Source organism: Myotis myotis, unplaced genomic scaffold, assembly GCF_014108235.1.
Source record: "Myotis myotis isolate mMyoMyo1 unplaced genomic scaffold, mMyoMyo1.p scaffold_m19_p_3, whole genome shotgun sequence".
NCBI lineage: Eukaryota > Metazoa > Chordata > Mammalia > Chiroptera > Vespertilionidae > Myotis > Myotis myotis.
This window is the reverse complement of record NW_023416335.1, coordinates 117,609,915-117,636,082: the sequence shown is the minus strand read 5'-3', so window position 1 is coordinate 117,636,082 and position 26,168 is coordinate 117,609,915. Positions and strand designations below refer to the sequence as shown.

Here is a 26,168-nt window from a genome sequence, read left to right as displayed (position 1 = left end):
ACTGAAGTCTAACTCATGATTCCATTACAGCCTGCCAAAGTCACTTATTCTTGCCTTCATTAAATATTTCTAAGTCCCTTAAGCTATTCCTAGGTCTACTTTGTGAAGAATAAACTGAAGTTTAAAAATAATAAAGTAAAATATTGTGAGCATCTCATTATGAAAAGTTTTGCGAATTTCTTTAATGAATGCTCTCATATTTTTGAACCGAATAAAATATCAATCATATAATTTTTGAGCCAGGGGGAACTTAGTCTGTAGTGTTTTCTCACTTTTTCCCTCTAAATATTTAGTCAAATGTCAGTCACTAACTAAACATTTACATAGATGCCAGTCTTTTTAGTAAAGGAATCTCCACATAATTTGTTAGTTATTTTATTTTATAAGTCAGGAAATTTGTTCTTTATAAAGAACGTTGAAATCATCCAAGAAAGCTATAAATGGGGAATATTTGTTATATTTTCTTCTATCAACACATTCTAGTAAAGCTGAGTTACCACCTTTTTATGATTTTAATACATCTGTGGCATTTTTCTTAGGGACAGTAAAGCCCTGAAGGATGAAAATCTACCTCCTGTCATCTGCCAGGATGTTGAAAATCTCCAGTAAGTGTGTCGAGTTGTAACTACATAAAATATCTTTGAATGGGAGAATATATTTTATGGGGAACATCTCTTCCTCCTAAACATTGTAACTTTGGTTAAAATTTTAAATGTGTTTAGAAATTAGAGGAAAAGCAGAACAATAGGTATTAAAATTGTGTAGCTGTAATTTTATGAAAAAAGCATGAGAGCTGTAGATGAATTTTTAGTTTTTGCTTCTTAAGACACTTAGACTCTGACCAACCTATTGTAAATGTACTTTTTTTCTTGTGGGGGAAACCAAAGGTGTATTTTTTAAAAACTCAGTTTTCTGTTTCTTTAAGGAAATTTGTGAAGGAACAAAAACAGGTCCAAGAAGAAATTAGTAGAATGTCTTCAAAAGCAATGCTTAAAGTACAAGAAGATATTAAAGCTCTAAAGCAGCTTCTGTCATTGGCTGCCAGTGGATTACAGAGAAACACTCTCAATATTGACAAATTGAAAATAGAAACTGCTCAGGTAAACTAATTTAAAGTTATTTTATCATAATGGTTTTTTTATTTTGGGTTCTTTTTTTTTTAATGGAAATAGGTCTCTTTTTTTTAAATTAGGAAGTTTAATTAAACATCTATAATAATAAAAGCATAATATGCTTACTAGACCAGACATCCTTCTGGATGAAGCCGGGGCTGCAAGGGAAGCCCGTTTCCCAGGTGCCAGAGGGAAGCCGGTGACGGCAGCCCAGGGAAGGAAGGCCTATTTTTGCACGAATTTTGTGCATTGGGCCTCTAGTGCTTTAAGAAAACCGTATAGCTCAGTGATGGCGAACCTATGACACACGTGTCAGAGGTGACACACAAACTCATTTTTTTGGTTGATTTTTCTTTGTTAAATGGCATTTAAATATATAAAAGAAATATCAAAAATGTAAATCTTTGTTTTACTATGGTTGCAGATATCAAAAAATTTCTATATGTGACATGGCACAGAGTTAAGTTAGGGTTTTTCAAAATGCTGACACGCCGAGCTCAAAAGGTTTGCCATCACTGGTATAGCTCATACACTTTTAAATTGCTATAATAATAGTTACTAGTTTTTATCTAGTGCATACTACGGAGGAGGCAGTATTCTGAACAATTTTTATATATTAACCCTAAACTGGGGTCATCGCTACAGCCCTATGTCATATCTACGGTTATTAACTTCATTATATAAATAAGAAAACAGGCAAAGAGCTTTGTTATTGAGTGGGAGAGCTTGGATTCAGAGTCTAATACTCTAATTCTAAAGCTTATTCTACTAACTATTTTATTTCATAGAAGTGCCTGTGGGCATAATTGTTATACAAGAGGAAAATAGCTTGACAGAAAAACGTCTTTTTAATCTATCAGTTATTAAATAAAATTGTATGCATTATAGGTATTAAATTCTATTGTTGACTTGCTAGTCTTAAGTCTTAGTTAATATATGGTATTGAGGTTAATCTATCCTATCTAATAAAAGAGAAACATGGTAATTGGCTTACGACCGCTACCCTTCCCATTGGCTAATCAGGGTGATATGCAAATTAACTGCCAGCCAAGATGGTGGCCGGCAGCCAGGCAGCTTAAACTGCACATGAGGGGCTTGCTTGCTTCAGTGACGGAGGGCTCCAACGTTCCCCGCCTGCCTTGCCGGCCTCTGAGCCTGCAGTTTGAACATTGTAACAAATATAGAAGCGAAACAAAACCCCAGAAACCTGCTTTCAGTGAGCCGGGATCTCAGAGCTGGAGTTGATACAGAGTTTCCATTATAGAACTGAAACAAATCAGATACCTACTTTCAGCAGCTGAGGCCTCAGAGCTGGAGCCAAGCCTCAGAGCTAAAGCTGGCCCCAAATAAAAAAAGTAAAAAGGAGCGGTTGGGAGCTTCAGTCCCAGCCTGAAAACAGCCCTCAGCCCCTCACCCAGACTGGCCAGGCACTCCAGTGGGGACCCCCACCCTGAAGGGTGTGTGACCAGCTGCAAACAGCCATCATCCCCTCACCCAGACTGGCCAGGTACCCCAGTGGGGACCCCCACCCTGAAGGGTGTGTGACCAGCTGCAAACAGCCATCATCCCCTCATCCAGGCTGGCCAGGCACCCCAGTGGGGACCCCCGCCCTGATCCAGGACACCCTTCAGGGCAAACCAGCCAACCCCCACCCATGCACCAGGTCTCTACCCTATATAGCAAAAGGGTAATATGGCCGAAACCGGTTTGGCTCAGTGGATAGAGCATCGGACTGCGGACTGAAAGTTCCCAGGTTTGATTCCGGTCAAGGGCATGTACCTGGGTTTGCGGGCACATCCCCAGTAGGAGATGTGCAGGAGGCAGCTGATCGATGTTTCTCTCTCATCGATGTTTCTAACTCTATATCTCTCTCCCTTTCTCTGTGTAAAAAAATCAATAAAATATATTTTTTTTTTTTAAAAAAAAAAGGGTAATATGCCTCCCGGCACCGGGATCAGCATGATAGGGGGCAGTGCCCAAACCCCCCCACCCCACGGGCCCTACTCTGTGTGTGACGGGGTAGAGCCATAACCCCCCCATCGGCCCTGCCCTGAGTGTGAGAGTGGCGGCACCCCAACCCCCTGATCGGCCCTGCTCTGTGGGTGATAGAGGGCGGCGCCCCAACCCCCACACCCCACGGACCCTGCTCTGTGTGTGATGGGGTAGAGCCATAACCTCCCCATCAGCCCTGCCCTTACTGTGACAGTGGCGGCGCCCCAACCCCCTGATCCGCCCTGCTCTGTGCATGACAGGGGGCAGCATCCAAACCCCCTGATTGCCCTGCGGCTCTGTGTGTGACAGGGGGCGGGGCCACAACCTCCCTATCTGCCTTCTCTGTTCGTGACAGGGGAAGGCTTCCCACCCCCCTGATTGTCCCTGCTCTGTGCCTGATAGGGGGGAGCTCCCCAAACCCCTGATCGGCCCTGCTCTGTGTGACAGGGTGCGGCGCCCCAACCCCCGCATGGGCCCTGCTCTGTGTGTGACCGGGTGGAGCTGCAACCTCCCCATCGGCCCTGCCCTGAGTGTTACAGGGGGGAGTGCCCCAACCCCCTGATCAGCCCTGCTCTGTGGGTGACAGGGGGCGGTGCCCCAACTCCCCTATCGGCCCTATTCTGCGTGACGGGGGGAGCTCCCCAACCCCCTGATGGGCCGTGCTCTGTGCATGACGGGGTGGCACCACAACCCCCTGATCCGCCCTGCTCTGTGCGTGACAGAGGGTGAGCCGCATCCTCCCCATCGACCCTGCCTTGAGTGTGACAGGGGGCGGCGCCCCAAGCCCCCAATTGGCCCTACCCTGAGTGTGACTGGGGGTGGCATCGCAACCTCCCGATCTGCCCTGCTCTGTGCATGACAGGCCACGGCGCCTCAACTCCCCAATTGGCCCTGCTCTGAGCCCAACCAGGAGCTGCAGGGCAGGCACCTAGGGATTGGGCCTGCCCTCTGCCACCCGGGAGTGGGCCTAAGCCAGCAGGTCGTTATCTCCTGAGGGGTCTCAGACTGTGAGAGGGCACAAGTGGGGCTGAGGGACACCCCCCGCCCCCGCCAGTGCACAAATTTTTGTGCATCGGGCCTCTAGTATGTGTGTGTGTACACACACACACACACACACACACACACACACTCACTAGTGGCCTGGTGCACGTAATTTGTGCACATTAAAAGGTTATTAATTGAGGAAATATTTTAATATTGCTATTTTGTTTCCTTCTCTTCATCCCAGTCTCCCAGTTTCTGTCTCTCTTTGTTTTTCTCAGCAGTCCTCCAGGCCTCCCTGCCTCCCTCCTACTTCCTCTTTCCTGGTTGGAGGGGGCGGGGCCAGTGGGGGCAGCTCCACCATCACCTGCCCTGGGTCCTCATTTTGAGAGAGGCTCTGAGAGTGAGCTGGGAGGGAGGGAAAGAAAGGGAGAAAAGACTGAGCTTGAGCTGGTGGGCGCTGTGTGTGTGTGTTGGGGGGGGGGGTTGTGAGTGCGTGAGTGTGACTGCCGGCCCCGCCTCCCCCAGCCCCATCCCTGCTGCAACAAGTCCCCACTCACCAGAGCCTGCTGCGCTCGCAGCCTGGGCATTCAGTCAAGCCTTTGGTCATTGTGGATGTTACCGACCCTGGCTCTTTATATATATATAGATAGGTTCAAATATAATTGATATAACATTTGTTTCAGATATACAGTATAGTGATTTAATATTTTTATATATTGCAAAATCATCACCACTATAAGTCTAGTCAACATGTATCATCACAAATAGTTAAAGACCTTTTTTTCCCCCTTGGTGATGAGAACTTTCAAGATCTACTCTCTTAGCAACTTTCAGATAGATGGTATACTATTATTACCTGTAGTCACTGTGCTGTATAGTACATTTCTAGGACTTATCACTGGAAGTTTGTACCAGCTTACGTGTCTTCAAGTCAACTATTGGGAAATACTTTGTGATGTTTTTAATAAAAATGTGTTTCTAAAATAGCTATTCTAACCTATGATATTAAAGGAGATTCAAAAGCTTTATTGTTTACTTTCAAATTTCCTGCTCACAAATTCCTTGGCTAAATATGAAAAGTATTCCCCACATTTCCTTCCCACTTACTCTTTTTTTATGTATCTTCAGATATTTATTTTCTAAAGGAAAAACGTTAGTTATGCTTTTAGATTGGACAATGTTTAGACTCTGATTAAACATTACATGAAATTGTGGATTTCATATTGGAAATATGAAATTATATGGAAAGGGTCATTAATAAAGTAATAGAGGAGGCAAACTTAAATGAATGCTATAATGGGGTTCTTCTACTGTTTACACTGGATGATTCCTTTTACAAATATTTGTGGAATACCTGTTACATACCATACTTGTTAATATAATGTCTTTTAGAGATAAAAAGACAACTCTAGAGGTTCTAAAAGTCTAATGGGATGAATGAAATAATAAAAGATTGGGTAGAGTATAAAGGTAGCAAAATGAAGATATGAGTCAAATAAAATTTTCTTAAGGAAAAAATCATCCGAATTGAGTTTAGAAAATTTTATAGGAGCTATCAAAAAAATGTGATCTAAGATTATTCTTATTTCTCATATACAGGAATTAGTGATCTACCTGAGTGTAGTGAATTACCAATTGAAAAAAAAAAAGTCTGACTCCATTAGTGAAGTAGTTATTGATCTTATTTAAACCAAAATCTTTTCTTCAGAGGAAGCTTTTCTGGGAAATATAAGCAATCCTGAGGTGAGGAGCAGTGTTGTGATTATGTAGACTAGAACCTTACAGAAGCAAAATCTTATATACATCATTTTGGGAGGGTATATAACTCAAGAGTTTAAGTAAGTAAGATGGTTAAAATTTTGGGGGGATAGGGCAAGTGCCAAGTGGTTTGTTGAAGGCATTGCTGAGGCCGCCATGCATTCAGTGAACATTTTTAAGTATCTGTTAGACACAGCATTTCAACAGGCATTTGGGGTCAAAACACAATATTTTAGGGAGAGTGAGTTAAATCTGTCAGGTAGTATGTTTCAGTACAAGGTCTGATGAGGCACAAAGGGCTTAAGTGGGTACTTACATCATCTGTTCAGAGTAGGATACCTTTGTGTTGGTTCTTGAAACAAACTTAGGTGTTCCTCAAGCTGGCAGGAAGGAAGGATAACAAGCATTGGTATGGGGGCATAAAATAGGCATATTTGAGGATCTGCAAGCAGTTTACTAGTAGGAGCCCTGAGTATGAGTCTGGGCCTGGCAAGAGTCAGTGCTTAGAGAAGTAGGCAGGGGTCAGAGTTTGAATAGTCTAGACCAGGGGTCCTCAAACTTTTTAAACGGGGCCAGTTCACTGTCCCTCAGACCATTGGAGGGCCGGACTATAGTTTAAAAAAAACTATGAACAAATTCCTGTGCACACTGCACATATCTTATTTTGAAGTAAAAAAACAAAACTTCAAAAAAAAAAGGCTCTCCTAACTTAAAAAAAAAAAAAAAGGCCCTACTAACTGCAAAATAAAAAAAAAAATAGACTTCCTAACTTCAAAAAAAAATAAATCCTAACTTGTTCTTACCTCGGTCCTCAGGCAGCAGCAGGCTCTGCACAGGCAAGCTCGTGACTCGTCCGATCACACCCGGGACTGAGAGGAGGAGTCGAGAGACAGACAGAAGGAGGGGAGTCAGAGAGTGCAGTGTACATTCCACACATGCGCACTGTGGGCCTGGGACCAGTCGGCTGCTTAGCAACCGGCAGGGGCGGCAAAAACACCCCGGGGGGCCGGATAAATGTTTTTGGTGGGCCCTATGTGGCCCGTGGGCCATAGTTTGAGGACCCCTGGTCTAGAACTCTTCAGGGCATTTGTACCAAGTCAGATAGTATGGAAGAATGAAAATGAGGTGGGAAGAACAGAGACTTAACAGTTTGGCAATAAAATGAGGGCAAGAGGTTGCTACAGGGAATATAAAGATTAAGGTAATATCCTTTAAAAAAAGAAGTAAGGGAAACTAGTAGAAGTTGAAAAGTCAGTGAAATGATAAGAATGTGAGATGTAAGGGGTTAAAACAGAATATTAGCCTTGAATAACAACTAGAAAATAGAAATGGCATTGAGGACCAGCCAAAGGCAATTTAAGAATGGTTGAGTGTGTATGTAAGCTTTAAAAAAATTGGGCTGCCTAGGTTCAGTTCTCAGGTCTTCCAGCTACATGGCCTTGGGCAAATTACTTAATGTCTCTAACTCCATTTTTACATCTGTAAATAGGGTAATATCTAAATTGTAGCGTTATTGAAGATTAACCATGATAAGTAAAGCCTTCAACATAGTACCTGATACATAGTAAGTACCCAGAATATTAACTGCTGCCATCATCAGCCTCAACATTATTACTGCTACCTTGCTTTTTTTACAGTAGTGTTTTCTACATTTATATTAAAGATTTTTAAATAGTAGCATAGTCTGTTGCTGTGGATAAATTAACTTCATGACTCCTACAGAAATTCATTGTTTTTAAAGTAGATCAGCAGCTCATTATAAACATCATAAAGTTTGTTAAAAGTATAGTTTGTATTCTTTCGAAAGAGGTTTTACAACTTGTAAATGGGTTTCATCCATACTATGTTCTCACAGCATGAACTTCCAGGAATTACATTGTTTGAAGTTTCAAACCAGAGATAACTGGTATTTTTAGCCTAACTTTTAACTGGCCCTTTGTTTTCTTTTAAACCTCTGGTATATTAGGAGTTAAAGAATGCTGAAATAGCTTTAAGAACCCAGAAAACACCACCTGGACTCCAACATGAAAATGCAGCTCCTGCTGAGTAAGTTATTGGAATTTTTAAAACAAATGTTTCTTTAAACTTTAAAAATGCAGACCAATATAAACAATATACAGGCTAAGAATTTTTAGTTTACTTTGTAGCAAGCCTGAGTTAATAGGCGCTTTACATGGGTTTTTCCATTTAATTCTCATGTTAACCCTACGAGGATAGTTTATTATCCTCATTTTATTGAAGGGTAAGTGAAAGTTATTTGCATAGTTTTTATTTACATAGGTAATAAATCTTTAGAAAGAAAAACTAGAAAATGTAGATAAGTAAAGTTAAAATTGAAAAAAATCCACCTGGCCCAGCTGGGGTGGCTCAGTGGTTGAATGTCGACCTATGAACCGGGAGGTCACAGGTTTGATTCCCAGTCAGGGCCCATGCCCAGGTTGCAAGCCTGATCCCCAGTAGGGGATGTGCAGGAGGCAGCCAATTAATGATTCTCATCATTGATGTTTCTATCTCCCCCTTTCCCCCTCTCCCCCTCTCCCTTTCTTCCCTTCTCCTTTTCTCCCCTTCCCTCTTCCCCTCCCCCTCCCCCTTCCCCTCCCTCTCCCTTCCTCTCTGAAATCAATAAAAAATATATATCTTTAAAAAAAATCCACCTGTAATTTCTTCACTCAACTTTTGTATATTCATGTAGTAACCATACATGTGATAAATATAATGTTTCCTTTTTATATCCTTTCGTGTTGCTAGAGATAATACTAGCTAATAGTTTTCAACTGCTTGCCATATGCCAAGCAGTGTGCGTAGCACTTTACATGCTTTATCTCATTTCCCACAAAACCTCTACAGCTGGTATCATTCCCGTCTTAGGCCTGAGGCACAAAGAGATGAAGTCCTGTGCTTGTAAGTGGTAGAGGTCTGTTTGGCTCCTGGTCTCTAACTTTTTTTTTTACAATTTTTTATTATGATATGTTTTAAAACTTAAAAGTTTCAAGAATGAGACAAAAAAATTCCCATATATCTTCCTTCTAGATTCCCTACATGTTAACATTTTTATTACTTTTGTTCTTTTCTCTCTAAGTTTATATACATTTTCCCCCGAACCACTTGAATTATTTGCAGACATGATGCTTTTATGCTTAAGTACTTTAGTGTGTATTTCTTAAACAAAAGGATATTATGATCAAAATCAGGAAATTAAGAATGGCAATGATATTTCTGTTGTCTTACTTAGATTAGCATGGGATGTGCTTCCTCAATGCACTTCCTCTAGTATTTTATTCTTGTGTCTTTTTATTCTGCCATCAGAGCTAATTTTGAAATGGGTTGAATTGTATCATTTTGCACTGCAAAAAGCTTTCACAGTTCTCAATTTCATATAGAATAATGTTCAGACTGCTTTGCATGCTATTCATGGTCCCTTTCTATCTTTTCAGCATTCTCTGGTTAAATTTATCAGGACAGTAGTAGTAATTTCATACTCTTTCTATTCTACACTATAGTGTTTTCAGATTATAGATACAGGAACTGTAAGTATCTATGTATATAAAAGCCTAAGCGACCATTACGACTGGAACGACTGGTCACTATGACGCACACTGACCACCAGGGGTCAGACGCTTAACACAGGAGCTGCCCCCTGGTGGTCAGTGCGTTTCCACAGCCAACCTCCCATGGCCAGCCAACCTCCTGTGGTTCCTCTCCCTGGCCGGCAGGCTTTATCGCCCAATCAGTACAGGGCCCTGGGCTGGGACAGGGAACTGGGGGTGGGTGGCAGCGACATGGTCCCTTTCCCATGGGGGCTGAGGGCCTGCTCCCTCCTTGAGCTGGCAGCCAACCTCCCACTTCCTGTTCCTGCCCACAGCTGGCAGGCCCAACTGGCCCACCACCTGCCCACTGCAATGGCAGTGCAGCAGCGAGGGAAGGAGGGGGGGGGAGGCGGGGAACCGTGCTGTGGCAGCATCAGCGTCCGTTCCTTCCACTCCGGCCCCAGGGACCGTTGCCGCTTCTCCTGGCCCTGCTGGGGCCTTCGGGCCCCGATTGGCCCAGCTCTGATCGCCAGCCAGGCCTAGGGACCCCACCTGTGCATGAATTTCATGCACCGGGCCTCTAGTTTGTTTATAAACTCTGATTAACAATTAAACTTTTTAAAACTTATTTTAAACTAATTTTAGAATTAGCAAAATATGTGCAAAAATGGTGGTGATAAGAAAGAATTTTCTTTTTTCCCTTACTCTGTTAACATATTGCATAATCATAGTCTACACTAATAAAAGAGAAACATGCAAATTGGTGTCACTCTTGCTACGCCCACTAGGCAATCAGATGAGTATGCAAATTAACTCAACAAAGATGGCAGTTAATTTGCTTACGCAGAAGTCTGAAGACAAACTAGAAGGAAGCCAAGTGCTGCAGAAGGGAGTGAAGCTGCGGAGACGGGAGGGAAACAAACAGGGCGGCTGAGGCAGGAGCAAAGCCTGCCTCAGCAGGTTTCGCTCCCTTCTCTGCTTCGCTCCGGCCACAGGAAGCCCTATTCTTGAAGGAATCTTCCTGCAGTGGGCCTCTAGTGTAATTATAAGAACATGAAATTAACATTGGCACAAATAATTTAACCAAACTACAGAATTTACTTGAATTTTACTGATTTTTTTCACTAATGTGCTTTTTTGTTCCAGGAACCAATTTTCCACTAATGTACTTTTTCTACTCTAGGATTCTGTTCATACTGCATTTAGTTGTTACTGCTACTTAATCTCTTCCAGTCTGTAACAGTTACTCAATCTTTCCTTGTCTTTGATGACCTTGATACTTTTGGAGACTATTCAATTGCTTTTTAGATTATCTCTTAATTGAGGTGTTTTTTTTTAATGATTGGAGTAAAAGGATATACATCTATTTTTGATAGCTTATGAGTTTGGATTTCTGTTTCAATAATATTTGCACCATTTAAAGATACAGTATGTCTCAGACTAACTCAAAGGGCCCTACATCAATGGGCATATGTATTTATTTATTTGGTATTTTGAATATAAAGAAAATAATGTTTTTAAAACTTTGATCTGATTTTATGTTTTTATACAGCTACTTCAGAATCTTGGTTCAGCAGTTTGAGGTACAGCTTCAGCAATACAGACAGCAGATTGAAGAACTAGAAAACCATCTTGCCACTCAAGCAAATAATTCACACATAGCTCCTCAAGGTAACATGCTTTCCGTGGTAATTTTTTTTTTTATAGCACTCTTTTTTGTTTTGTTGTTTGTAGGAGAGAGGTTAAGCTGTTGTTAAACAGTAGGTACTCTAGCTACTGGTAATTGTCTTAAGCTGCCATACGAAAATTTTCTTAAAAGTCTTTGATTAGATCTTTATTACCTATAAATACAAAATGCATTATTATGAATTATCAATGCTAACAAGGGCAAAAGTCTTAGGAGCTCCTCCCCTTCCCCCAGGTTCCTGATATAGACATCCTTCTCTTAGTCTTCTCACTCTGCTATTTTCTTTTATCCATGGAAATACTGATGTAGTTTTTTCCTTTTATACATTAACCATACCAGAAATTGGACTCAATAATAGAAAACTAATATTGGTTGTATATATTTATGTGATAATATAATTTTCTCTTATAGATTTGTCAATGGCTATGCAGAAAATTTATCAGACATTTGTAGCTTTAGCTGCACAACTTCAGTCTATTCATGAAAATGTAAAGGTAAGTTTTTTTTGCCATTTTATTTTTTCTGGTTATCTAGACCAAGTGGATTATTTATTTATTTGTGGGACAAAAGAATGTTTTGTTTTTAATATGTTTTTATTGATTTCAGAGAGAGGGAGGGAGAGAGATAGAAACATCAGTGGCGAGATAGAATCATTGATCTGCTGCCTCCTGTACACCTCACACCCCAGGCATAGAACAATTTAACCTCCTCGTTCATGGACCAGTGCTCAGTCACTGAGCCACACTGGCCGGGCTGAAAACTCTCCTTTTATGACTGTAACATAATAAGACAGACACACAAAGCAGCCCCAGATCATGTTGAATAAACTTTACATGAAATTTTGACCTACTCTTTTTTTTTAATACATATTCTCAAAAAACAAAGGATTTTCCATGATCAGATTTGCTGTTTGCCATTTATTTTCAGCTGCATTAGATTTCTGGACTTCTTCACTTAGAGAAATGTAACAAGAGGTGTTTTTGTTTTTTTTTTAATAATGTTTTCATGAGACAATTTGTTGAAACAGCCTTAAATTACCTGATCCAGTGAGGCTCAGTGACATTTAACAAAATTAGACATTAATTATGAATTATATAAATCGTGGACTGATGTCAGGTTTTTTGTGTGTGTGTGTGTGTTTTTAAACCAGTTCTTTTCAAGTCTCTAAGGCAGGTCATTTTTTCTGAGTATTTGAAGTAGAACTAAAATTTATGGGCTATTGATACTAAACATTGTGTGGATATGTGCAGCTAATTACACAGAAGAAGGGATGATGGACTTGGGGGAGATCAGTTTTAAAAGATCTGCTTTTCCTCATATTACATTCCCTACTTCTGACTGTATTTTCCCCAATATTCAGTTCTTGGCAGCCCCACCATTATAGAGGCAGGAAATTGGAACATCAACTAGTGACATTCACACAAAAGGAGATGATAGCTCTTAAATACTATAAATAAAAGGATTTGTAAGTGTTCTGATATAATAAAAAAGCCTAAAATTTATTGATGTCTGCTTAGAACAGGTAGGAAATATAAAAATTCTACGTTTCTTCAAAAAGTGGTTTAAAACTGATCTAAATTAGGGTAAACCTTCAATGAAACTATTTAATAAGTCTGATGTGAAAAATAATCATTTCTATTCATGGTCTTGAATCAAGGCAGATGCTGCCTTCGGTAAACCAGCCAGTTTATGAACTTGGTAATTTTTCTTTCTTACTCTGAAATTACAAACTCATTCCCCTCCCTCAAGCCCTTCCCCCCCCCCGCCATTTGGTTACACAAGCTCAACATGAGTCACTTTCATTGCAAAATGTCAAATATTGATAAAGGTCCTCTTTTTACCATCCTAGTTCTCTCTGCTAAGGGACATTATTTTAATATGTGTCACCCAGGCCTTTTAGAAGATGTATTTAACATATATATATTTAGTGCTTTTTATTTTCAAGTTTTTTGAATCTAACATTTATCAAAAGGTTGGGCATTGGAGGAGAAAATTTCATGAAAAAATTGGAATATTTAGAATAAAATTTTTAATATCTTAAAGCTTAGCTAACTCATTTTGAAGAGGGCTTCATGAAGCCAGAATACTTTAGGCAGTTTATTGTAAAGATATGAAAAAAATGGGGAAGAAAATATTCAAAGGCGTGTTAGAACTCTCAAACTTTTCACTTCCCATGCCATGCATTGCATTACTAGTTTATTTAGGTGGAATTCATAATATTGACTCTGTCTTTGATCTGTCTTTGCTAACTTATTTCATATATTCATTCACATATTACCGAAGTCAACACAAAACTTGATTAACCTTTTCTTTATTCATTCCTGTAGGTGCTCAAGGAACAGTACCTTGGCTACAGAAAGATGTTCTTGGGGGATGCTGTAGATGTGTTTGAAGCCAGGCGAGCAGAAGTCAAGAAGTGGCAGAATGCCCCCCGAGTTACTACTGGACCCACCCCTTTCAGCACCATTCCAAATGCAGCAGCTGTAGCCATGGCTGCAACACTTACACAGCAGCAACAGCCTGCTACAGGTCTGAATGCATTCAAGTTATAGCTTCTTACTGTTAAAATGCAGAACATTTATGTGCATTTTTATAAGTCTTCCTTGTGTTAGCACTGAAGAAATTTCTATAATACAATACAGTCTAAAAATTGTGATGGACACACTTATAATCATACCTGATAAAAAAAACGCAGGGTAGTCTTAGCAATAATTATATAGCAACGAGATACTGAATATTGTGAATTTACTTAATGTTATTTGCTGTATTGCTATAAATACCCTTTAGAACATGGTGTTTCACTACTGAATTACATTTAGAAGTAATAGATTCTAAAATCGTGATTGTATCATTTGTTGTTTTAAAGTCAGATAATCCAGCCATACATTGCAGTTTTCATGTATGATACTGATAGATGGTGCATTCTTATTTCTTCATACATAGTGATTACAGAATACTAACATTCAGGATGAAGTGTGTTTTTATTGACTCAAGGTGTGTTGAAGGCCAATAGTTTTGTTTGTATGTATAATGATAAGAAAGAATACAGGCCCTCTAAATCACATTTGGAAGAAAGTATATGCTAGACTTGTTTGTACCTTTTCAAAATGAACAAAGAAAAAGCAAGAGCAGGAAAAAGATGTTTCGAGATGCTCTGTATTGCACATTAAGAAATGTGAATAGAAAGTTGAGCAGATATAAGTCATTGGTGAGATACTGGAATGTAGATTATTTTAGTCCTTGGTATAATTCCACTTGTCACGAGAGAATCGTATTTGTGGTCAGCTCTGCAGTGTTCAGTTTGGTCCTGTGTCTTTAGGAGATTGCTACTTGTCTTTTCTCCTGCAGTTCCTTTTTTGGTAGGCTTGAAGTTCAATATAGAAAAATATATAGTCTTAATGGATATTGACTTTTTATTTTTATTCATTCATACATTTTTTAGTAATGCCTACTATTCTAGCATGTATCCTTCTGAGAGTTCCATGTAGTCCAGGAATAAATTATAGTACAAAATAAGTTAAAAAAAAAAAATGTAGATTGCATTCATGCTGCCTCTATAGGGAAGCATTCTCTGTTTCTCATTATTGGCAGTTTAAAAAATTGTTCTTCACATTTGGAGATGACAGAATTGACTTCCCATCAGTAAACAGCTGCTGATGGATTTATGCCAAGTCCTCCGCATTCCATGGCTGGACCCATGTGAATAGTGGCTCATAGGAGCACTGTATAGTAGTTCTCTAGCTGGCTGGAAGGTAGGGTTGTATTCTCAAGTTATGGAGGAAAAAGTCATTTTGGGATTGAATCCCTATCCCATAATTATGATCCTAAGTTCTCATGATTCTTTAACCAATTAATCAGACCAACCATAGTCCCAATTTACTTTTTAGAACCAAATATCAGTCCTAAAATAGATCAGATAAGCATAGGTTTGGGTAAGTGTTCCTTGCGCATAAAGGATTTCCATTCTAAGTTAGAGAGGCTTGTAGGTTTTCACTCATACATTTTGGGCTTATGGATATATGAAGATATATGTTCATTTCTCTAAATATGAGTGCCTATTATGTGCTAGGTTCTGGCAGTATTATAGGTATGGTCTTTGCTTTCTGTGGTGATGGCGAATATAGCTTAATTTAGAGTAATCATGTTGAGGAGCCTTTTTCTCATTTGCTTTAATTTTGTCTGTGACTTTTGTCAGACTTTGGGGGAACTGACTGTTTTCTCTGTTCTCTGAAGTTTTGAAACCCACATAAGATTTTTTAATCAGGTGGTAGGGATTGTAATTTATCAACCTAAAAAGTCGTGCAGTGTTTTCATTTTGAGCTGTATGAATTTTTAGAACTGAGAAGCTGAACAATCATAACAGTTTTTCATTTTGTCTTCTCTTTTCCCCTTTGGTTTTTTTTAAAGACCTACCAGGCTCCATATTCCATTCTTTTCTGCTTTCTCCCCATTTAGATGTTAGTTATTTTAGTCATGCCACCACTATAGCAAGATTTATGTAGTCTGTTAGATTTGTGTTTATTTTACACCCTGTTTAGAAACAACTCTATTAATTACATTATGCAAACGACTTATTCCTTATGTCCTATGACTTCGGTGAAATCTTTTTAAATACCAGTAACAGATTTTAAAAATGATCTAGATGAAGCTAGGTAAAGCTTGTGTGCTATTTTTATATATCACTGTTGATCTGTACAAGATTTGAGTTGTTAGAGGCAGTTTGCTTTTTTTTGCATATGGAATCTTGACTCCATTAATGTAAAAAAGCAGATCGCTTCTTGGGCTACTACCTTCTGAAGATGGTGTGTGGTCTTTCTTGGATGTGGAGGTATGCACTTAAGTGACTTCTTGATCATTCTTCGATGTTTTTTAATGAAGATGTAATAGGACAGACTTGTGTGACTTATGCTTATTGCTTCTGAAGGCTGAAGAGAATTGTTGAAAACCAGCAGGCTATTTATGTATGAAATAAGCATGAATACATGGGTAAATTACATGTTGGTAGAGCTTGAGTACACTTTTCCACCCCCCAGTATTTCTGAAGCCTCTTTAAAAGCTTAAAATTTACATTAGGCTTTTTTCCAGTATAATTTTAATGTAGGGTAGATTGTTTTAAGCTAATGTGCTGGGGGTAAGTTTTGCTGTTGTGTTTTGACACTTTTAAAAGTTCTTGATGTTTACATAAATAAGACTTTTCTCATGTGACTTAGCTGCTGTTTTCAAGGAGTGCTGAGATGTTTTGGTAGGAATTCCTACTTTCCAGCTTTTAGTGTAGGTTTGGACATTTAAGATGTAGTGTTAAATAGGAAACTAAGTATTTTGTTTTAGTTTCCTGTGGTTTTATGATTTTTGTTGTATTTAATAACCAAAGGAACATTCCCCATTAAATCAGTAAGGGAAGTTTTTCAAATTGGGGAAAAGGCATTTTTTGTTTTTTTAAGAAATACTATTATTTTAAGATATGACTTATTTTAGAATATGACCAAACTAATTACATTAGCTATGTTTGAGTGGTCAGTGAAAATTATAAAAATTTTTAGCACTTTAGTTCTTTTCCTGTGAATGCAATTTTACTTTTTAAAGGGTAGAACTTATTCTGGAAAATATGAATTAACAGTATTAAACTTGATTTTGTTGTGTGTGAGTATATTATACCGTAACTTTTGTAAAATGTTACTCTACATGAAGATTTCACTTTGGGCGATCATTGGAATATATTACTACTAACTTGGTTTTGTTTATGGCACTAAAGAGCCTCTCATTGAATGAGTATTCAGATTTCGAAACAGACTTCTTGAATTGTTTACGTAACTTCTGCCTGAAGGATTTAGATTCTGCTTTCTAATAGTGAAACTAATTTATATGCTGGCCAGAGTATAATATATATGCTAATACTTTGGCATGGGAGATATTTATTATGAGTCTTTAACTATTAAAAATGTTATACATTTGCCTACTAGTTTTATAAATAATGTTGCCTTCAGAATTTGTGTGAAGGTACAAAACTCAGAATATCATGTACCTGTTGTGCAATGGAAAGTCTTGTCATCATTAGAGTTCTTCATTACCTACATCCTGAATATTGATGATTAGAGTTGCTCTTAAAAATAGACCCTGTCTCAATAAAAAGCATGCTATTTGAGTAACTCTTATGACTTGTAGGGCTGAGGGCTGTGGTGTGCATTATTCTCTAGGGTCTTCCACCAGCAGTGCCTCCTATTAATATGTGACACTTAAGTCTCTCAGTGTTAAAGAAACTGGACATGTGTTTTCTACATAGTATTTTTGTTAGAAATAAGAAATTAATATGCTTAGTTTCTTTTTCCTGTAGTAACATTTTACAAAAGAGCTGCTTGTCAAGTATTTTAGTCTCAAATTGATCTCAAACTGGGTGTGAAAATTTTAATCTTTTTTTAATTTATTTTTTAATAGTAATATGAGAACTCTGGCTGCTGTTAGTTCTTATTCTTTGTTTTCTGGGTGGAAGCTATTTGAAAAGTCCAGTTTTTGTCTCAGTGTAGCAAAATGTAGTTCTTCAGGTTTTTTTTTTTTAATGCTTTATAATTTACACTACCTTTTGAATATACAAACCTCATTCATTGAACAACTTGAAGGCTTTGAATTCTTTGAAAATTTTAAATTTCAATCTGTATATTACTTGGCAGATCCCTCAACTTTGAGATGCACTGATCACTGTGCTTGAAAAAGACAAGACTGAAGATTGTACTATGAAATTTATTGAATAGTTTTCATAAATTATTTATCAAATGAGAGATTTTTAGATTTTTGTAGTCTGCTTAGTTTTAAAAGTATATAGTTAAAATGAGAGGCAAGTTTGATGCTATTCTTGCCAAACAAACTCAGCTAAAATCTTTCAAATGGGAAAAGGATGACTAATCGTTCTGCATCTGAGTACATTTTCCAAAATGTTGGAAAGAAATTTCTGAATTGAAATCTTGAATGTATTGAATCTGTCAAGGTACACAGCAGTGCCTTTGTAAATGTTCATTATCTATCTTATTTAATCAGGTGATAAGTGGTGTAATGTAGCACAGAGCTTAACAATAGGACTTAATATCACTTTTTGTGAACAATTTGGAATTGTCATGTTACTGTGTAATTGATTTGCTTTAAAATGAACAATAAATTTAATAAAATAAAACATTGTCTTGTTTTTTATCTACTTATTGTATATATATGATTTATATTTCATAAAAAAAATCATGCCTAGTTTTTTGGGTACTTACTCTTATGAAGTAACATGATAGTTTTGCCATGTTAGCCTCAGTCTCTTTTGATCAATTGAGACTTGACTCTAATGGTAAGGAGCTTGTTTGCAAAACAAAAAAAGTAAAAATCCTTTACTGATTACACCAACTAATTTTATCAGAAAGCAAGTGGGGAGAGCTAAAATAATTCTAAAAGCAAAAGTATGAAAGAACTATAATTTACAATACATTAAAGATTTCAAATTATTTAGCAGGTTAAACTAACATTCATCTTTCAATGCAGTAAACCTCTTGTCTAGTGTGAACAAGTTAATTAAAAAAATTTGGGGGGTAAGTAAATCAGTTGAGACAGATAAATTAGGCTGGGGAGACATCCTGAAAACTAAGTTTTAGCAAATAGAATTTGTTTAAAGTTATTACTGTTCATTTTAAAAAACAATTTCTTAAACTTTAATCTTGAAAGAGTAAGGCAAATTTGTTTTATCCCCCCTCCCGTTTTTTATTTTTTATTTTTTTATACCAGGGCCACAGCCATCTCTGGGAGTTAGTTTTGGAACGCCATTCGGCTCAGGTATTGGCACTGGCTTGCAATCAAGTGGCTTAGGTTCTTCAAACCTTGGAGGTACACTTTAACTTTTCTAATAATTGCATTACACTATTATACATTTGAATTGATACCAGCCTGTAAAAAATTTCTAAGAGGATCTACTGTTTTGGAAGTTAAGTTTCCATCTGCCAAAAACAATTCTCCAAACATAATCTGTGCTGTATAGTATTAGACTTAGAACCTAAGAAATCATTTTATCTGTGAATAGTGAATATTAAAAAATATTAAAATTAAATGGCAGGGATGTTCTTATATTCAAAGCAATATGCTAAAATGTGAACTTCAAATTTATTTAGTTTCAATAAATTTAACTTAAAATTAGTAGTCTTAACATCAGTTTGGAGTTCAAACTACTGGATGTACAGTCACCTAATCATTATCTTCTTTTTCTGAAAATGGACATTTTAAATGGGGAAATAATTTTTTTTAATTTGAACAGCTCAACTTTTGGTATATTTGCCTGTGTACATATTTGTATACATAGCAATTGTATTTATTTTAATAGTTTCATAAGTTAATTCTAATTAGTAAGGTAAGTCTGTAAAAACATGCTAAATACAAATGCATTCATAATTACCTGATCTGGATGATTAAAAGTTGATTGTGTTTTATGGAGCACATTGCCATATAATGAATAAGGTTCCATTATTTCCACTAAACTATACATCTCATAAGAGGGGAAGTTTATAAGCTATTATAGCTTTATATAGTAGACCTTATTAGGAATTACTAGAATCATAACAGCATAATTCTTACTATTTATAATCCAATTTGCCATCAGAGGCAGTAAGACTATCAAACTCAATATTTTAGATAAGCTGTTGTAAAGTAACCTAAAAAGAATTTGAATTTTATTTTTAAGCACTTGGCTTTTAGGAGAGTAAAAACGAGTCTTCTAGCAAAATCTCTTGGAATTTATATAATGAAAAATATTTTTTTATTTAAATTGTGAGTGTCCTATTACTAAGACAAAACATGATGCTTCCACTCCCTTTTTCTCATTGTTACATTGGTTGATGCTATGGCAACAGCCTCCTATTGATTATTATGTAGTTATGCAGTTTTTCAATGGCAGAGGTTCTTAAGTGAAAATGTTTGGGTAAAAAAGCAGAGTAAAATCACCATTGCAGTATTCTGTGTTTAAATTACTGTGAATGTCATGTTTATTATAAATTTAGCCTTTTTGTTTCCTTCAAAATGAAATATCCCCAAGTAGATCTGTTTATTTCTGTTTGACTGAAATCATGCTTGAATGATTACTGAAATTTCTAGTTCATTTGGAAGGATCTTGTTTTTTAAAAATTACAAATGGGTCATAAACTTAGTCTAAATACATATAAATGTTTTATCTCAGGGTTAATCTGGTTCTTTCCCAAGAGGTTTTATGCAAAGGAGTAAATAGCAGATACCCTTCATAAGGCCGTGTGTTTCAACACTGTATTATTAGACTGTTTGATAGTTTGGGGTTTTACTTGTTAGTGTCCTTTAAACCTGTGTTTTACATGCCGTTGTATATTTCTCTATTGCCCTTCCACTAGGATTTGGAACTAGCTCTGGTTTTGGATGCAGCACCACAGGGGCCTCCACATTTGGATTTGGAACAACAAATAAACCCTCAGGAAGTCTTAGTGCAGGTTTGTGTGTTTCAGCCTGAATTTCAGACAAATTTAATGGTGCAAAGTATTTAATTTAAAAGCATAAGTATTGTTATTTCCAATATCCAAAAAAGATCCCTGGCTTAGTTTCTGTTCTCTGGATGAAGTATGCAAGCCTAACCATATAGCTTTATCTCATAAGCTAAATCTCAGGTTTATAAAATATTTCTAATAACACTTAACTAGTTTGATAAAATAAATAATTATATCTTTTCTTAACTAAGAGATTCTTTGAACCCAAAGACTAGCTTCATGGTTAAACAGTTTTCTTCATTATTATAAAAATGAACCCATTTGGGTTTAAGTTTTAACTCAGTTTTTATCATTCATTCAGGAGAATGATTTTTCTTCCAAAGAGATCTTCTTTAGTTATTACATTCCATCTTACAATTGGGTTCTTTGTTCGTTATTTGAAGTAGATATAATCTTCTAACTCTTCTGGTAGAAAACTCCAAACACTGTCTACTTTGCATTTTCTCTGTATTTGTAAATAATGACTTATTTAAATGTGCAGCGTTCAGGGATAAAAAATAGGTCTAAATTAATGATGTAATGCCAGTTAAATTGTGCTGAAATTGAGGAAATTTGAAGGAAATTCTGTTTAATATTAAATAGCGTCTAAAATCAAGTTCCAACAGAGGAAGATAGTAGAATTCAGTGGCATCAGAATTGTAAGAATGTTAACTAGACAGTAGTAGTACTTGCTCTTAATTACACAGGCTCTTATAAAATTAAAACAGTAGGTATTACTCTTTGGTGTATTGCTTGTCCTAAAAATTGTGTGTTGTTGTTTTCTTAGAGGACTTAAAATTGCAAGAGTGGGTCCAAAGGTTGTGAAAGTATCTTTAACATGTTGATAAAATGTTTCTGGAGGAACTGAGAAGGAAGGCACCTTGGCATATTGAATTCCCAGGAAAGTGGCAGCTTGAAGTCTGCAGATTTTAGTTATTTGCCCTAACACTTCTCTTTTGACCTGGATGGTTAAACTTCTGTCCCTAATGGTGCCACTTAACTATTTGCTAAGTTGTTCTCTTATAAAATTTTATGTTAGAAATTTAGGGCCATACGATAGGTACTATTTCTATAGATTCTGTATTCTTGTAGCTAGAACTTTGCCTCTCATCCTCACTTTTTATATTTGTTTTTGTGACTTAACTTCTGACATGAATATTCTTTTCCCTAAACATAAGGCTTTGGCAGCTCAAGTACATCTGGGTTTAACTTCAGCAATCCTGGCATCACGGCATCAGCTGGTTTGACATTTGGGGTGTCCAATCCTGCCTCTGCAGGTTTTGGAACAGGAGGACAACTCCTTCAGTTGAAGAAACCTCCAGCTGGAAACAAAAGAGGAAAAAGATAAACATATGGGTAGATGCGTTTAGAGAATCCATTGCACCATCATTTATTCTGAGTCTATTTTTCTAAAATTGATGCAGTAATTTAATTGCATCCCAAGATATTTCTAAAGTTTTGATATTTTTCCCTACTCTGGAATTTTAACTTTGTTCTGATTTGCCCTGTTAAACTTCTTTTTTCTTGTGAATTTGAAACCCAGTTGTATATTTTTCTTTATTTTGATTCTCAGTATACGAAATGTTCTGATTACATCGCTGGTTAGTAAAACCTATTTAACCTGGTTTTAATAGCAATGTTTTTGTTGATACAGTTTACATTATGTGAATATATGCACATGTGTTTCTTATATAGGTGGTATGAACTCTAGGACCGAATCAGTTGGTTTCTTGATAAAGGTCTTTTGAACTACACTGCAGGGCATCTTGTGAATATGTACATAAATCTATACAGAATACACACAATTGTGTGTGTGCATATAAATATATATTTACAGACCTACAACTTTTGCCTCAGACTGTTCCCCTTTTCTAAGGGTATTCCATTTTTCACCTTTGCAGCTTCAAATTCTCAGTGCTTGTAGAATGATGAGCTAGAGGTATCAGGTCATTGCAGTTATTTGCTTAAAGACTTAATGAAATGGTTACTGTTGTAAATATTTGACCTACTCAACTTCATTGCCCCTAGTCTTTTCCATACTCGTTTCCCACCTTAACCTTTAACAGCTACTCTAGATGAGGCATGCTGTAAAATTTGTTGAACATATTTTAACAGATTTTATTATCCTATATCTTCTCATATTGCTATATGAGATGTTTTTTCATATCTGAAATGAACCTTCAAGAGCATATTTGAACTCCAGACTGGTGTTCTGCGAGCAAAGAGCTATTAAGCCAAATTGATTCTATGCAGGTGAAAGATGCACTACGATTTTAGTGGCAACTTTTCTAGCTATTCCAATACAGAGTTCTTTCCTATAGGGCTATTGACATTGACACCAAATGGAGTGGCTCATCAGCCTCTTAATGTCTTAAGTAAGTGCTTAATTTGGAATAGAGAAACAATATATTTTAAGAAAAAAAAAGTATTCTTTGTAGCAACTATAAACTATCCCCTGTTTTAACAGCTCCAGGTAATAACACATAGGCGTGTCAGATTGCATCTGTGTAATATTTGTCTATATTAGTACTAGTGACATAGAGTGGGTGAAATGAGAGCCCTTGGAAAGAGAATGGCCTTAGCCATGATTTCAGACAGAAACCATTAGGTAGACCTATGTAGCTGTCAATTACAGTTTTCAGACGGGATGTAAACATGGAATTTCATTGAAAATAATTTAATTTTTTATATAGAAGGTTTTGTACATACTGTGCATCAAGCGAATATTTTCAGAAGCATTTCACCAAGGTACCTTTTTTCTAAAATAGATATTGCATAAATGTGTGTGTATACACACATGCATGCACACACAAACACACACACTTTTAGTATAATGTTGGGTTTGATTATAAAAGTGTTGTCAAGTCTGTTTTATTTATCCACATATAGCAACGATTGGCTTTTTGGAATTTAAATTTTTTGCACCTTGACACATTAAAATAAGGAAAATGCTTTGTTTCTAAGCTCTAATAAATGCTTTGTTTTTATTTTTGCACACTTCTCTAATACTGCAGTCCCTAAAACCAGGTTTTGGGGGCAGTTAGGAAAATGTGATTTTGTGTTTTCAATTACTGTCAGAATTAAATATGCAATTAGAACAAACTTTTTTTTAAAGGATATTGCGTTTTACTGCAAAAATCTGAATATCTACATTTCTTGGTTTTTTTTCTTTATATATTTTACATTTTAATGTGCTGAACCACTGGAAATTTGTAACAGATCAGTTTATGATAGGAGTTTAAACATGTCATTGTCTCCATTGTCTTCACTTTGTCCAGAGCCTGTCATTGAGTAAACAATAAAATTTATTGTGTCAGTTGCTTTGAATCTTTGCAGGTGTTAGTAGTTCTTAATATGTAATTTTCTCATTGTTGCTCTTTTATTCCCTTTGGTCGTTTTTTAGCGTTTTCACAGAATTGTAATCTTGCCTTAAAAATGTACTAATAAAGACTGAATACAGAAAGTAAGTTTGAGTAAAAAGTAAAAGTCCCCTTCAACCCCGAGGCCCTGATTCCACTTTCTTCCCCAGAGTATTCACTCCTTAATGGTTTGGCATATATTCTTTTAGACTCTTTCAGAACATGTATACCAGGGGTGGGCAAACTTTTTGACTCGAGGGCCACAATGGGTTCTTAAACTGGACCGGAGGGCCAGAACAAAAGCATGGATGGAGTGTTTGTGTGAACTAATATAAATTCAAAGTAAACATCATTACATAAAAGGGTACGGTCTTTCTTTTTTTATTTTTTTTAGTTTTATTCATTTCAAACAGGCCGGATCCGGCCCGCGGGCCATAGTTTGCCCACGGCTGATGTATACAAATGTTATTGTTCTATTTCTCTTCTTTCCTCTCTCATTTTCTCATTCTCTTAGATTCTTTTTCTTTTTTAACAAGTGGGTTAAAAATCTATGTATTCTGTGACTTGCTTTTTCCCCCTTTGAATGCTATATCATAAACTTTTGTTCCTGTCCTTGCAGATTTATTTTTTATGTACTATTCTGTAGCATGGATGTACAATGATTTATTCCAACTAATACCTGTTGGTAGGCAGCTTCTTTCCAGTATCCTATATAATAAAAGGCTAATATGCAAATAGACCAAATGGCAGAACAGCCGGTTGCTATGATATGCTGACCACCACGGGGCAGACGCTCAGTACAGGAGCTGCCCCCCGGTGGTTAGTGTGCCAGAAACTGGGCTGGCAAGCTCGGTGGTGGTGGCAGGAGCCTCTCCCACCCTGGGGCAGTCGGATATCCCCCGAGGGCTCCCAGACTGCAAGAGGGCTCAGGCCGGGCTGAGGGGATCCCCCCCCACTCCAGTGCCTGAATTTCATGCACCAGGTGTCTAGTTTCAATATAATAGAAAAAACTGCAGTGAATATCCTTGTACATGGTTCTTTATGCTTATGTTTAGTGTTTCTTTGGGATTGATTCTAGATAGATTGATTCTAGATAGATTCATATACAAATTATATGTCTTAATGTCAGATTGCCTTCCAAAAATGCTATGTAAAATATATACCTCTGTAGTTTGTATGAGCACCCATTTTCCAGCAATCTCTAAACGATATTAATCTTAAGTACTTGTGAGGTTGAACTTTTTAATATATTAATATCCTTTGTCCATTTTTATACCAGGTTATTTAGGAGGTTTTTGTGTTTTTTTTTAATGATTTGTAGGATCTCTACAGATAGTGGATGCTAATATTTTTCTTGTGAGAAAGGTTGGACTCCTGAAATCAGTAGGGTTCAGATACCTGTTGTGACCCTATAAAATCTTGGACAAGTTACTTAACTTTTCTAGACCTCAGCTTCATCATCTGAAAAGGGGCTAATAAAGATGGGTGGTTATATTAATAACTAGAAGCCTGGTGCACCAATTCATGCACGGGTGGGGTCTGGCCAACCCGCCCTGATCGGGGCCAATGAGAGGATGTGGGAGGTTGGCCGGCTGGTCCTGCCCCCAATCTGGGTGGGGGGGCCAATTGGCGGGGGTGGGGCCGGCTGGGGGGAGGGGTCTCGGGTGGTTGGGCCAGCCCTGCCCCCTGGTCGAACTCCAGTCAAACTCCCAGTCTAGGGGACAATTTGCATATTATCCTTATATAGGATAGGATATAATCTATTTGAAGTATTTGCATAGCATAAACCTCGGACACTTTGCAAGCAGTTACTATTCCTGCACCAATACCCCACAGCTTTAATTATTGAGGCTGATGCTTTATTTTGGTACCTGATAAGAAAATTCACCATATCTTAATTATTTTGGTGTGGGGGTGAGGGTGGGGTGAGGTGCATGTCTATTTCAGGACACATTTTAAGATGAACTTTAATACCTGTCAAGTTTTTTCTTAAAATTCTATTGGGATTTTGACTGGATTTATATAAATACTAGAGGCCTGGTGCATGAAATTCATGCACTGGGGGGGAGGGTGAGAAAGGGGTGTCATCCTTCAGCCCAGCCTGTGCCCTCTCAATCTGGGAGCCCTCATGGGATGTCCTGACTGCTGCAGAAGCAGGAGAGGCTTCTGCCACTGCACTCATCAGCCTTGAGCCCAACTTCTGGCTGAGCAGCACTCCCCCTGTGGGAACACACTGACCACCAGGG

General features: G+C 37.5%; 1 protein-coding gene across 6 annotated transcripts in view; it reads left to right on the top strand.

Moving 5' to 3' along the window:
• NUP58 (nucleoporin 58) overlaps nt 1-24,030 on the top strand; it is a 49,272-nt gene extending 25,242 nt beyond the window's left edge. For 3 of the 6 annotated variants that reach the window (XM_036297780.1, XM_036297777.1, XM_036297778.1), the window contains 9 exons: nt 540-605; nt 926-1,100; nt 7,813-7,892; nt 10,926-11,044; nt 11,472-11,554; nt 13,388-13,589; nt 18,813-18,911; nt 20,435-20,530; nt 21,742-24,030. In XM_036297780.1, coding sequence (XP_036153673.1) covers nt 540-605; nt 926-1,100; nt 7,813-7,892; nt 10,926-11,044; nt 11,472-11,554; nt 13,388-13,589; nt 18,813-18,911; nt 20,435-20,530; nt 21,742-21,911 — 1,090 coding nt within the window. In that variant the 3' untranslated portion in view covers nt 21,912-24,030. Of the gene's footprint in view, nt 1-539; nt 606-925; nt 1,101-7,812; nt 7,893-10,925; nt 11,045-11,471; nt 11,555-13,387; nt 13,590-17,725; nt 18,223-18,812; nt 18,912-20,434; nt 20,531-21,741 lie in introns of those variants that run through there. The other 3 variants (XM_036297779.1, XM_036297781.1, XM_036297782.1) reach the window with 3 other exon arrangements.
• Nucleotides 24,031-26,168: the final 2,138 nt, after the last annotated feature.